This window comes from Colossoma macropomum, unplaced genomic scaffold, assembly GCF_904425465.1.
Source record: "Colossoma macropomum unplaced genomic scaffold, Colossoma_macropomum, whole genome shotgun sequence".
NCBI classification, from domain to species: domain Eukaryota; kingdom Metazoa; phylum Chordata; class Actinopteri; order Characiformes; family Serrasalmidae; genus Colossoma; species Colossoma macropomum.
The window spans coordinates 358,349-373,374 of record NW_023494828.1 but is presented as its reverse complement, the minus strand read 5'-3'; the positions used below and the strand labels follow the sequence as shown (position 1 = coordinate 373,374).

Below are 15,026 nucleotides of genomic sequence, written 5' to 3'. Positions count from 1 at the left end.
TTTTAGGGCGGTCAACATCGCTGCTGGACTCCATTCAGTGCCATTACAGAGCAGCAGTTACACAAAATTACGCTATTTAAGAAGATATTGCACTCAGAAAGCAGGATAGGATTATATAACGGAGGGAACACACTCTTGATACACTCTTGTGTGTGTGATGCGTATTGTTTGTGTGATGTTTATAGATATGGCCCTGTGGTTGGTGAGGCATAGAGAACCTGTTGATGTGTTTTTCCTCTGGTTTTCTATTAAGTCTTTCTTCTATTAAATTTCTATTAAATCTTTTCAGTGGATCTTATCTTTATCTGGTAGGTATTTATTTACAATGATGGTTAATGCTTGTAGTTATAGCATTCCTTAATTCGTGTAGATATTCATAATAGATTAACGTTAGTACCTTCTTACACGAACCTGAAATTAGCTTCTTATTTGAATTTTCCCGTTCCATCTTAAATACTGCATCAGTCAGCTTCTTGTTCGAATTTTCCCGTTCCACCTTAAATGGTGCAGCTTCAGGAACCAGAAAGTCACTGTTGCGCCATTTAAGGTGGAACGGAAAAACTCGAACAAGAAGCTGGCGAATAGGAAGCCAACCTTAGCTTCGTCCTTCTGTGTATAAAGATTAGAAGTGATTCACACATTGATGGATTTGCTGACTGTTTTTACCGGAAATCGCGCTAAACTCAAGTCAGGTGCAGACTGAATACTTGGCTGCTGGTCCGGACGGCCAATTAGCACAATCAGTTATTAAAGAAATAAAAGCTACCGATAGCAGTCCATGCAAGCTAGATTAATCTATGTTTTAGCATTATAACAAAACAAATTTGGTGAAAATCGGTTTAGCAATAAGGAAGTTGTGGCCGATTTAATCCTGAGAACTCTTCATCTCTCAGTGCAAGTGAATTCGTTCACAAGCGCATCTTGACCGCTCTATCATGGCGGACGCGCAGACGTATCGCCTCACATAGAGAATAACAGGCAACGCGGCATCTAGGTATGTATGTCTATGGCAATTTCCACAGTTACTGCCACCTACTGGCGAAGAAAAACAGTTGTAATTCCCAGCTGCGGAAACAGTGAGAGTTTCATTACAAAATGCTGTGTATAATGGGAAATGCATTTTTATTTTTCTAAAAGTAGTATACATTTTTCATAATAACGGTGTTATATACTAAGATAATTCACAGTTTTAATTAAATAAAGTGCCTATTTTCAGTAAATAAACCAAATACACACAAGAGTTTATGTTTATGTTGTAACAGTATGACATGGTATGTAATGATATAAATTGCATGAACAGGAACAGTAGGCCGATGTGTACTAACATTCTTTTTGCATGCTTAATTAACACATGAATTCTTGATAAATTCAGATGTTGAAGAAAGCCTTTATTACCTTCATCTTCATACATTAGTACAAAAATTAATTAATTCTGAGTAATTTAATCTTATGGTTGTTAATATACGACTTATTCATTTGTTCTTGATTAATGACTCATTCTTTTCTGATTAATGATTAATTAGTAAATGCCTTAATTACTGGCAGGTCATGTACCCTTAATGTAAAGTGTTACTCTTTAATGTATTGTTCACTGGATAGCTGACGACACATGAAGCTACTATTTAATAACATGGCTGTGTATTCCTCTTTTACAATTTCTCAATACTGTTGATGCATTTATTGGATATGCAAAGAATTTTAATTTTTTTCATAACTTTTTCATAACTTTGAACAAGAAAACACAGTAATAGTTATAAACTTCATAAATCAAATAAATAAATCAAAAATGTGTTATAAGCATTTATCAGTCCAAATTGCTCTGAATGAGCTTGCTTACTCACTCAAAAATCACAGTGTATCCGGCAATCAAGGAAGCCTTATGAATCTTTTATACAGTGAAGAAAAAAACGGTGGCACATAGAAAGCTCAGGTTCTACAAGCTTGCATATTGCATGGCTAACATGGACATGATCATGCCATAACTCTTCTATTGTGGGGAGATTTAAATGACTTTAAATCCTTTTTTCTCCTCTATATGTAATATTTTGAATCATTTATGAATAATATTTTTGGCAAAGAATAATCAGCTCTCCCATATATTGAAATGGCCCAATCTGGCCCCCTTTGAAAAAGGTTTAGACACCCCTGCTTTACGCTGAAGCATTTACTGCAAAACTGCAACATACAAAAAATATAAATGTATTATTTGAATGAATTCAAATAAAGAAGAATTGAAATGTCTGTTTGAGCTAAAAATGCCATGAGTAACATTAAAACCAATGTAGGAAACAGACTGTACAGTGTTTTTTTGCCTAATGCACTAACGTAACATTAATGCACATAATGTAGCATGAAAAATCTGTTTGAAGTGCTAGAAGAAATTAGCAATTATCATTGCTAAACTAATTGCTACCAAAGGCTACTAATGAAGTGAGACACTGTTAACTTAATGGAAAAATTCCTTTGTCTGTGGTGCATGATAAAATAGCCACAAAATAGTATGTAATATGTGCATATCATAACTGTGATATGCAAAAACAAGATTTGCGAACAACTGGAATACTGCTATTTCTTGGGTTAGGTGTTACATCATTGACATTTTAAAACCCCAACATTTTTAGATAATCAATTTTAAGGTAGGTAGGAATGGTGTCTCAGAGGATTCAAAAGTGAGACTGAGTCATAACAAGAGCATGCAAGCAGCTGGGCTTCAGGCAGGAACTAAGGATGGTTTGAAGGGTCAAACTAGGAAATTTAAATAAAACAGCATTAAAAGCATTAGTGACATTTTATTAATTAGGTATTATCACACTTTGATACCACTAATGTGTACATAATAATCATACTAACAGCATAGGTTACAATAATAACAACTTACAATAATAATACTTAGCTTAGTTTACAACCAATAACTTTGCTGGTGACAGCAACCAAGCTGTCTATGGTAGGTCATCAGTATGGCGGGCATATGACATTATATGAATTTCATAGCCTTTGTCTCTACTCAAAAAATTAGTAGAAGCCCATGCTTAATGTTAATACTGGCTGTCAGGTAATGCAACTTAAGTAAAAGGACTAGCAGTGTTCGAGGGCATTTATCATTTTTGTTCTCCATACTCTTATCAGCTGTTTCTTGCTGTTGTCCAGTATTTTGGGTTTTTTTGGCCACAAAGCTATTATTCACAATGCTATGCACTTGTAATCATGTGGGTCATAGTGAAAGACAATGACAGAGCGATGTTCCTTTCTCAGTATGCTTTTTTAGGTTGGTGATTTAGTTAAAAAACTGATATCACATTACCACATCACTGATAGCTTGCATCAACGTACAGGCCAATCCAAAATTGTGTAATTTTAAGGTAAAGCCCTACCCCCCACCGGGGAACAAACAATGTACGTGTAACTTCTAACCACATGTACACACATGCCATATCAGAACATTCACCATGACTCTTTCCAATCAGCATGGCTTCACTGACTTGCAGAAAAGCAACAGCAAGTAGTTCAGTTCAAAAAATGACCCTGCCCTGCTAGACCCCTGTCGATTGTAAATGTTATTATTGTGAAATGGAAGCATTTAGGAGCAACAACAGCTCGGCCTCCAAGCAGAAGGCCTTTATAAAATGGGTTTCAATGGCCAAGCAGCTGCACACAAGTCTAAGATCACTGCACAATACAAAGCAGCGGCCAGAGTGGTGTAAAGCATGCTGCAACTGGACTCTGGAGCACTGGAAATGCTTTGTTAGAGAAATATATTTTCACTATCCTTGGACATAGCAAATATCAGTTAGAATAGTTAGCCTAGTTAGTGAAAATGCAGCACCATGTTAGGATGCTCTTGTTTTGTAGGAGCGAAGTATAATATACTTACTTAGTCTCATGTATAAGTAAAACTGTCGCAAATACTTAGAAAAAGTAATGATGGCTGAATACTAAACACACTGTCCTAAATGTATTCAGTAATGTATTCCGTTACAATACATTAAAAAGTAACATATTTCAAATACACTTAGAATACATTTAGAATACATGTACACTGGAGTACATGTGAAAAACTCTACTGTACTTTTTATTTAATCACATTGTTTCTCATTGTTACTGGTTGGTGGTTTCCCTCATGTAATACTTATGTTAATTTGTTTAATGAAAAATTCAATTATTCAAATGAATACAAAATGATTCATGACTACAAAATTCTGAATAGACTGCTGGGATAGGCTCCAGCTCCCCCCGTGGCCCAGACAGAAAAGCAGCTTAGAAAATGTGTGTGTGTGTATTGTGAAAACTGCCTTTACAAAACAAACCTTCAACTGAATACAGATATTAATTTGTGTATTTTGAATACATAATTCCCAGTACTTGTATTCTGTTACACCCCAACCCTGGTTATGGATATCTCCTAAAGTTTTTTAGTAATATACAATATTTGTCTTAAGAATATATTTCTTACTAGGGCACTGAACATTGTACACATCAAGTGCAGTAAAGTTAGTGCAAATCCAATTTTGTTAAGATATTCTAAATAAGATATTCTATTTTTAAATGCTACAGAATAATCACTTCATGTATGTAGAGTAACACAGAGCTTTGTATAAATGACCTTTTTTGTAGTGCGTTTAATATAGATTGTTGATTCTATTTGATTGGCTGGTCTGACAATTTTCGCATCACTTTTAAATGCTGCAGTGAAATCACCTATTTTTTGATGTGCATAGTAGTATACTCTGATATCAATATTAATATACTCTGATTTCATATATTTTCTTTTTTTTGAACTACTTGAAATAACTATTTTATGCTTCTGGTGTTGTGAAAAAGCTATGATTTCATATGGCTCTACATGCAGTAGCCTGCTCTTTTCTATGTGCTTTCACAATGCTGTTACTGCTAAAGGTTGCTTTGATATTTCTGCATTGACATTTCAGTATAAACCTGACTTTACACCAAAAATGTGCTTGTATTGTTTTACACAGCAGCACTGAGTGAAAATAGTAAAAGCAAAAGTGTATTGCAATAGGGGGCAGCATGGTGGTGCAGTGGGTAGCGCTGTCGCCTCACATCACCTGGGTTTGATTCCTGGCCAGGGCAACCAGGGTCCTTTATGTGTGGAGTTTGCATGTTCTGTCTGTCCTGTGATGGACTGATGACCTGTCTAAGGTGTTTCCTGCCTTCTGCCTAGTGACCGCTGGGATAGGCTCCAGCAGGTTCAGATTGTGTGTGTGTGTGTGTGTGTGTATATAAATATATATATGTATATATATATACAGGGAGATTCACTTGAAAGAGGCCCTGAATAATCTGTTGTAACTCCCGTTAGGATGAAGCAATCTGAACCAAAAAAATACGCTACATACCTTGACATATGTGTAATTGATTGCATTATATGTGATGCTGGAAGTGATATGTAGAAAAGGAGCAGAAAAGGAGCGGACACATTTCGACACACACACACACACACACACATATATATATATATATATATATATATATGAGCAGAGTAAAAGGATCCATGAGCAGGGTAAACTTTATTACACAGAACAAAAGTCAAAAAAGCCAAATCAGGAAAGTGATGCAAAAAGCCTAAACACAGTCCAGAAAAACTAAAAGGCATGCCAAAAGCAAAATGGGGGAACAAGAGTAGCTGTTTATAAGATGAGTGAGCTTAGAACCCTAGAGAGTTAAAAAGTTAAAACTCAGGGGGTGAGGACCTCTGTTGGTGAACTTGGGTATGACTTGTGACAGGTATTTTGTGCATTCTTCTAGTGGCATGCTGGTCATGACAAGCAGCAAAAAATAGACTCAAAGCATAAAGCATAAACAGGCGGCAACATTTCTGGTTCCTGTTTATATATGGTTCTTCTTTGCGTTTAAATGTTTTAATTAGCATTTGTGGATGCAGCACCAAACTGTTTTCATAGACATTGTTTTTCAGTAGTTTTTCTGAGCCCATGCAGTGATTTCCACTACAGAATCATGTCTGTTTTTAATGCAGTGCCGTCTGACGGCCCAAAGATCACAGCCAGCAAACACTTCCTAATCGTTACTTCTGAAAGACTCAGCCTCTCTGAGATGCTCGTTTTATACCCAGTCATGTTACTGACCTGTTGCCAATGAACCACAAGGTGTTCTTTAAGCATTACACAACTTTACCAGGCTTTTGCTGCCCCGTCCCAACTTTTTTGGAACATGTTGTTGGCAACAAATTCAAAATGGGCATATATTTTCAGTTTCAACATTTGATACGTTGTCTTTGAAGCATTTTCAATTAAATGTAGGGTTTAAATGATTTGCACATCATTGCATTTTGTTTGTATTTACATTTTTCACAGCGTCCCAACTTTTTGGGAAATGGGTTTGTAGATTATCAGCATCACTGTTGTACATTAAATCCACTCCAGCTGTAATATACAAGGGGAAACCACTTTTCTCAGGCTCTGGTTAAAGATGTTCCGCCTATATTCTCAGTTGTAAAAAGGTGGTATAATGTGAATACAAGTTACTGAGTGAAATGATCATGCACAGAAATAGATTATCAGTATCATTGTTGTACATTAAATCCACTCCAGCTGTAATATAATATAAACGTGTTTAACTACAAGTAATTTTACAAACAACGTGATAATTCGCTTACCCGAGGAATAACAAAATTAATACAAACATATATCCAACGAAAAAAAAAAAAACAAGAAATACACTGAAAGTTGATCTAAGAATAGACTCGCTTAAAATGTGTAAAGATTAAGTAGTAAATAAGTACTTCCTTCAATTTATATCTTATTAATTAACATCTTATAAATATATTAAAGCAACATCATCTCTCTTCCTCTATTAATATTTTTAAAGGACTTTTACCAGATGCAGCGGCCTGATCGCTGTTGCTAAGCGCCTCCGGAAGTAGCCCTATGTTTACACATTTCGGTGTGGAGACCTGACGGTAAGCTTAAGCTGTCTGAATAAACCGATTAAAGGAAACATAGACGTCGACTACTTTTCCAAGAGATGGTCATAGTTTCTAGAAACTCTTTAAAATCGAACACATACCGTAATCAGTGTCTTACGATTTTCTCAGTTCTTCTTTATTTGACTTGCTGGTCCCAACTAACGTTAGCCAGCCCCCTCAAAACCAGCTAAAGTTAACGTTACCGTTATCTAGCTAGCTAGCTAAGCAGCCAATTATAAGCTCGTAGGTAATGTTATGTATTATCATACAAAAAGTCAAATGCTGTTGTATTACAATTCTGAGTGTAGCTATGTTTAGGTCTGTAGCTATATATTCCGTGTAATCAGTGTATCCTGAACTAATCTCTGCCTGTTTTTCTCTGTAGTACACAAGCATCTCAGCAAAGCCAAAATGCCCCTTTTTGGCAATACATTCAGCCCCAAGAAGACACCACCTCGGAAATCAGCATCTCTCTCTAACCTTCATACAGTAATTGAACAATATTTGTGACTTATCATCTGTGTTCACATCAGACTGTTGCTCGGATTTAAGAAAATTGTTACATTAGTATGTGCATATACAAGTCTGTTTATTAACATCAGTGTGAATGTAAACAAATATAAGCTATAGTCCAACTTATAAAATATTTCATTTGCTTTCTAACAGTTGGATCGTTCTACTAGGGAGATAGAGTTGGGACTGGAGTATGGAGCCCCTGTACTGAATATTGGAGGTCAGAGCTTGAAATTTGAAGATGGACAGTGGGTTACAGGTACAGGACTGTCTGTGATGAGCCAACTCTCATGTGCTGTTTTGTGCTCATAACTTGCATTTTATGCTTACGTGTATCATCACCTTCTTGCAATTTTATTACATACAGAGTCAGGAGGTACTACGTCAAGCAAAGAAGTACAGAAATTGAAGAAGAGGAATATGCAGCTAGAAGAGGAGAATAATCTTCTCAAGCTTAAGATTGAACTTCTCTTAGACATGGTGAGTTCTTACTATGGTTGGATTGCCTAATAATGATGTTATGTAAAAAGCACAGCATTTTACTCAGGACATTATGTAGAACCTGTGTTAAGACTTCTCATTGGAGCTCTATGGGTGATGTTGAAAACATTTAATTAAAAAAAATTAAATAAGCTGTTCAGATGTGCTCTATGCTATTTAAACACGTCTTTTTGGGGTAATGTTCAAAACAAAACTACATTTGCAGCAGTAATGCTCTCAGACTTGCTCTACTATAGTTTCCATCTATGTTGAGTTCCACAAGTAGTGGACCTTGTGTTAGAAGGCTCAGCCCACTGAGTACGCCTGGTGTGCCATTAAAAAGCGACTTAATGGCATATTGCACCAAAGTTCCATCTCCTTCCCTTCTGCTCAGTGGTGTGCTTATACAATATGCTTTGAGTAAAGCAAAATTTGTTCTTGAGGTGGAAACCTTAAAAAAGCTTGGGTATAAAGAACTTCACTAAGAAACATTTATAAACAAATTATCTAATTTCTATCACACTTTAATTATTCATCATAATTTTATACGTTTTATATAGTTTTTTCAAGGAGAGTGGAACCCTGTTGGAGAGCTCATGCAAGCTTTTTTCAATATTTTTATTAAATAATTATTGTGGACTATGTGCACATGCAACCCAGCGTAAGCAATTTACATTTTCACATGAGTATGCTTGTCTTATCTCATTATGATTCTCAACTAGGATAGGAAAAAGACGCTATTTTTGTGGAAATATATTTAATCACATTTGATTTCTTTTAGCTCACAGAAACCACAGCAGAGTCACATCTGATACAAAAGGAATTAGAAGACATGAAGAATCATTACAAGCGGAAGAAGTGATGAAGAGTATTTTAGATTATTTATTGAGTTTTGGATCCAAGCTTTTGTTTGTTACGGTTTTATTTTATTTATTTTTTTTGGATATGGCTTTTGGACTTTTTTTCAGGTGGGAGGATGTAATTGTGTAAGTGAAAAATCTTTCCTTGGATGTTTCGATGCCTCTGTTTCGATGCCAAACATGCCATGTTTTATTTTGGACATTCTGGCAAAGTTGTATTGATCTGTTTATTTCAGGGGTGACCAGTCTTATCCACAAAGGGATGGTGTAGCAGCAGGTTTTCATTCCAATAAAGCAGGAGATCACATGATTATTCGTTTGAAGACTGACCAGTTGATTAAACAACTGGAGTCAGATGTGCTCCAGGTGTGCTCCCACTTGTTTGGAATGAAAACTACAGCCACACTGGCCCTTTGCGGATAAGATTGGACACCCTTGATTTGTTTGAACCTCTTGGACTGTTGCATTTACAGTGGCTAGTGCTACTTTACCATGTATTTTTGTATTGTTTATTTGCCATTAAATCAACGGTCATGTCCCATTTTTCGATAATTCTTTGGCTTTCTTTTATATATATTTCAGCCTGCCACACACCAGATACCTTAGAGATTATTAGCTCAGTTCTTTGCCTCTTCCCATAGTGGACAATATGTGGCTTTTTGATCAGATTATGCTGTATATATCTCAATAGTACCAGGAAGTGCCCTTACATATCAGCAATCCCAAAGTCTTTATATGTTATGAAGTACTTATGTATGGCTCCAAATGCATAGAGAAGAATCACTTATTCTTTGGCTGTAGAAAAAGGAGCTTACTTAGGTTGTGTCTAAAAAAATGTGCATGCAGGTTTCTAGGGATTTACATATGCAGTGTGAGTCACAAGTTTGTGTCAGTATTTAAAAGACTGCTTGTTTTCCTCCTTTTACACTAAAAATTACACAGTGACAGGTAGGCAAAAAAATTACACATTTTCCCAATTGCCCAAAATGCAGTCAATCAACCAACACATGTTTGGTGTGTGAAGTTTTCCTTTAGCTTTGCAGTGAAGCTAAGAGGCTAATATAGTTGTGTGTGTTAAATTGTTAAGTATGTCAAATAGAACTGCTTATGTGGTTTCACATAGTACAGTCAGAAATGCAGGCTTCAGGATGATTGCTACTACTGTCTCAGGCTATGCAGCGTATGTTTGTCCATTTAATAGACAGCAAGTCAAGTCAAATTTATTTGTATAGCGCTTTTTACAACTGATGTTGTCACAAAGCAGCTTCACAGAAATCCATTAAAGACAAAGTTTTAACATGAAATGTAAATCCTCCAAGTGAGCAAGCCAGGGGCGACAGTGGCAAGGAAAAACTCCCTCAGAGCTGAGGAAGAAACCTTGGGAGGAACCAAGGCTCACATGGGGGGACCCATCCTCCTCTGGTCAAACTACCTACAAAATTATTATACTACTAATATTAATAGTAGTAGTAGTAGTAGTTAGCAGTCCATGAAAACTTCAGTGTAGAGTGGGAGTGGGCAGCTAGTCCAAGTCAAGTGGCGGTAGCTGGGCAAGTGGCAATATGCTATACGGTGTCAGAAACCACATATTGTCGCTGTCCAAAAAACCCAAGTATTTCTAAAATAGTAACTTTACATTATGTAAGTATTTGAGGTATTTGTCTATAAATTAATTAGTGTCTTATTACATTTGCTCTAAACACTTAAAAAAGATAGCTTTTCAAGGGTTCTTTGGTAAAGAAAATGGTTCTATATAGAACCATGAACACTAAGAGAACCCTTTTCATGATTAAAGTGTTCTTTACATCATGAAAGTGTTCTTCAGATTAATGGAGAATTGTTACAGGCTTGACATTTTATCAATAGAAGAACGCTTTTTAGTTCTATATATAACGCTTTTCAAAAAGGTTCTATATAGATCCATCTACAGCACATTTCCTTTTTTTATAGTGTTTATTACGTTTTTCTCAACATAAACATTCATCACACATGATAACAGAAAAAAGAGGGGAAAGAGAAAAAAAACAAACACCCAGCTTACATACACAAATGTTTATGCTGACTAAAGTTTTACCCACATTTCAAAAATAGTACAGTGAATTATACAAATACTCTCATTAGAATACTTGAGAGATCTGACCCAATATACATCAGAAAATGTTCCCAAATATCGTAGAAGACGCTTGTTGTTTTAGAATGTAACGGGTGTGACGAGTAGTCTAGAGATACATGTTCAAATACAACTCTATGCCAGCTTGCTATAGAGGGTATTTCATCTGTTATCTTTGGTAATAAAATACATTTCCTTGCTCAGAATGTTAAAAAAATGTTTTTTCTTATACCATTTACAATACAAAGAACCCTTTAAATCATGCAAAGCGTTCTTTGATGGTTCATGGTTTTATATAGAACAATTTCTTTGGACATTTTGTTCAACAGTTTGGTCTGTGAAAAACTAAAGAAACAAAATTTGTCTGCTGATTGACTACATTTTAAGTAAGGGGAAATGTGATTATTATGATTTACCAAACCATTTCAAAATAGATTGAACACCTAAAAGTGATGTGAGCAGTTAGTATTAATTTATTTACTGTTTAAACAATGTCAAAATGTTTAACTTAATATCTTACTTTCTTGTGTTTCATGTGAGCGTCACCAAAACAAAACCGTTTTGTGATTCAGATCAGAATCAACTTGGAGATCCTAAGTGATTTGTAACCACAATGTTATTGTTCTGTTTACTGAAACATTTTATGTAAGATGATGTTATGAATGTGAAACTTGTTTGGATAAAAATTAGTTTTGTAATTTAACTTAGTGTCGTACACAAATTGAACTTCATGTAAACATGAGGTTTAATAAGGAATTACAGATAGTTAACTGGATGGTTGGGTGGCAGGAAGGGGCTCAGGAGCAGAGGGTTTCTTTGGCAGTTTGTGTAAGAATGAAATCAGAATAGGAGAGGGACTAGGATGGATATAAAGAACTAGGTTGAATTGGAAGACTGGAAATACTTTACATTATTTGTCCATTGTTGTATCTTAAACCACCGACCAGCTCTGAGATACACAGCTGTAAAAATGAACATGACTGAAAAACATTTGTTCATGTTCACTTTATCTTTTCTTAGATGATATTAAAGTTTTAATGTAACAGTGTAACTCTCACACTAAGATTAGTCCAGTCACAGACACACTGAATAAGCCTACTAATACACCAACACACACCAGTACACTAACTCAAAACCACATACAGCATTCTACAGCCCAAATCAGCCGTAAGTGAAGAAAGCCATCAAACAGTAAGAACAGTATCAGCTTCCTTCCTTGCATTTTATCTGCACTTTTGTCTTGCTTAACAAATCATCACAGTTTATTGCGTGTATGATGATTTAGGTATGCAGGCTAAAATAAAGAAGCAAACTTTGGACATCGAACATGACTTGGCTTATCGTCTACATCTACATGAAAATATTCGCTATTCTATCCCCTTAATCTGTTGCTGTAAGACCATCCCCCTTCTATGTAATGCATATTGAAGAATATTTCATTGGAAAGGACAATTAATTTCCAGCTTAAGAACCAAAAATTCTGCAATGCAACGATCATCTGTTTAACACTTTGCTTTCTTCTCCATCAGTCTCTACCTAGTCCTGAATTTCCAACCCGCTTTAATTATACTTGGGTGCTATTTAGACAAACGCAGACCTCTGGCCAGTGGACTGGCTGCCGCTGGAAGTCCAGTCTTTCTGTCAGCTCTCTCTCTACTGGGACAAGTGCTACTGGATCCCCTTGGCTGGAGAGGTGGCTTCCTCATCATGGGGGCCTGCTGTTTAACTGCTGTACCTGTGGAGCAGTTATGAGACCACTGGGGTGCAAAGTTAATAAGACTGCAGCCAGGGTAAAGGTGAACACTCAAGCTAAAAGAGATGCTCCCATCAAAGACTGGTCACAAGAACAGCAGTCTAGAGAAAGCTAATAAGACAAGCCGTCGAAAAGCAGCTTCTTGACTTCAGTGTGCTCCGTGATGAGGAACTTATCATTAACTGTGCCAAATTCACAGTCGTCCTTGGTCTATTTTTTTCTATGATTCTCTTGGTCAACTATGCAAAAGATCAAGGAGTGCCTGACCAGGATGCTGCCTTCTTGCTCTCCATTATCAGATACATTGACATCTTTGCTCGCCCTACATGTGGCATAGTGGGTGGCCTAAATTGGCTTTGACACAAGATGCACCTTTTTTTCAGCTTGGCCTTGCTTTTTAATGGCTTCAAAGATGTTTGCTCAGCCAGAAGTACAGACTAGAAAGGACTAGTCATCTTCTGTGTGTTCTTTGGTCTTTCTTATGGTATGGTGGGTGCTCTGCAATTTGAAGTGTTGATGAGTATTACAGGAACTGGCACATTTTCCAGTGCCCTTGGTCTGGTTTTCCTTGAATCAGTAGCTGTGCTCATTGGACCTCCTTCTGCTGGTAAGTTATACTATAGTGAATGTATTCAATCTCAGAATTAATATAGCCATATTTTCACATATCATATAAAAGTGAATATCATAAATATTGTGAATATTGAAATATTGTTGTTCTTGTAAGACAAGCTTGCATCTCTGAAATGGAAAGCTTAACGGAAGAATGAGAAAATGTTCTTAACCTTAAATGCATGTTAATATAGATATTATTGAAATAATGGCAATTCATTTTTGACCATTTGCAATGGTCCAGTCATTGTGAAACAATGTCACACAATGTAAAGGGCAGCTGCTATTTTTGAGGCACATGGTGTAAAAAAAGTTCTGACATGACTTACAATTTGAGGACATTAGATGTTACTAAGAAATGTTTTTCTTTCTTCTTCCTTTATGGCTATGTTTACTGGTATATTGTGTTCTACCCCATATACTACATTTATGCAGGGCATTAAGTGGATGCTTACAAGAACTATGAGGTGATTTTCTACATGGCTGGTGGAGTTCACTGCTGGCACGTTCCTTGCTGCTGCATCCTACTGTTGCCTAAAGAGACAGAGGAACAAGGAACGAGGAACAAGCCTGCCTTCAGGACTCTGAAATTGAGGGCAACCATAACCATATTAATCATGAATCCAACTATGCCATGAACGAGACTGATAGAGCTGAAAATAATGAAAAAAAACTTTGTCAGTATGTGATATTTATAATTTTATTTACCATCTAAATCAAATGTTTTTGTCTGTTGCCTCTGTTTGTATCATGTTAACCTATAAGTAACATAACAACATGCTACTTAAGTGACAAAACTCAACCTATAATTAACAGCAGAGCATGCTACTTAAATGACAAATCTTAACCTATAAGTAATAAAGCAGCACGCTACTTAAATGACAAAACTTAACCTTTAAGTAACAGAACAGCAGGCTTCTAAAATAACAAAACTTAACCTTTACATGTATTATTAAAACTATGATTTTTTTAATATCAGGTGCTAATCACACAATCAGGGATCTGTAGACCCATACATGTTTTATATATAAATATTTTCTTTTTAGTTCTCATTAAACATATCTGACTTTGAATAAGAACAGTTTTCTCCAACCTTCATCCTAGAAGGCTATGTTCCTGCAGAGTTTAGTTCCAACCTCTATCCAATAAGCTGCTCCACCCCTTATGTTAACTCTAATACATCTGATCCAGCCAATCAGGGACATGAGGGTTAATTAGCTAGAGCAGGTGTGGCAAATTGTTGTTGGAACTAGTCTCTGCAGGCAGATAGCTCTCCAGGACCGGGGCTGGAGACCAATGAGTTAGAATAATGAGTTTATTGTAATGTAGACATTACAATAAACTAACCCTAACCCTGTTGCTATGAAAACCCTGCATTTAGATTTATTACTGACTCTTCTATATGTTAATTTTCTAATATAGATTTATTTATCACATTTACAAGTCATCAAATGTATTCTATTTAGAAAAATAAAAGAAAACAGTTAACTCTAGTTTATAAATAATCATGTGCATTTCTCATTTTTATTTGTTGTCTTGAATATTATTTTTGGATGTCATTTTTCTCATTCAGAAACAGCCAAGAAATGAAAAGCAAAAACAATAAGATCCGCCTTTTACAACTATAAGCCATTTTATTGGCTATATTTTGCTGTCGTCAGTTCGAGACTGTGTTTTAATTGGTGAAAATCAGCGTCCGTCAATTATCATCATTTTGATTGGCTATTGCTTTAGGTTCCCTGCGTATTCAACGTGACT

At 36.0% G+C, this 15,026-nt stretch overlaps 2 protein-coding genes across 2 annotated transcripts; both read left to right on the top strand.

The window, feature by feature from the left end:
• Positions 1–6,859: 6,859 nt before the first annotated feature.
• Positions 6,860–9,345, top strand: cby1 (chibby homolog 1 (Drosophila)). The gene is made up of 5 exons (XM_036560454.1): positions 6,860–6,934; positions 7,326–7,429; positions 7,607–7,712; positions 7,821–7,933; positions 8,715–9,345. The coding sequence occupies exons 2-5, from the start codon at positions 7,352–7,354 to the stop codon at positions 8,793–8,795; spliced, it is 378 nt and encodes a 125-aa protein (XP_036416347.1). The 5' UTR covers positions 6,860–6,934; positions 7,326–7,351; the 3' UTR covers positions 8,796–9,345.
• Positions 9,346–9,941: 596 nt separating this feature from the next.
• Positions 9,942–13,856, top strand: slc16a8 (solute carrier family 16 member 8). The gene is given in 7 exon segments (XM_036560434.1): positions 9,942–9,973; positions 12,433–12,608; positions 12,611–12,708; positions 12,710–12,771; positions 12,773–13,263; positions 13,704–13,758; positions 13,760–13,856. Coding segments are annotated over 7 exon segments (1,011 nt in total).
• Positions 13,857–15,026: the final 1,170 nt, after the last annotated feature.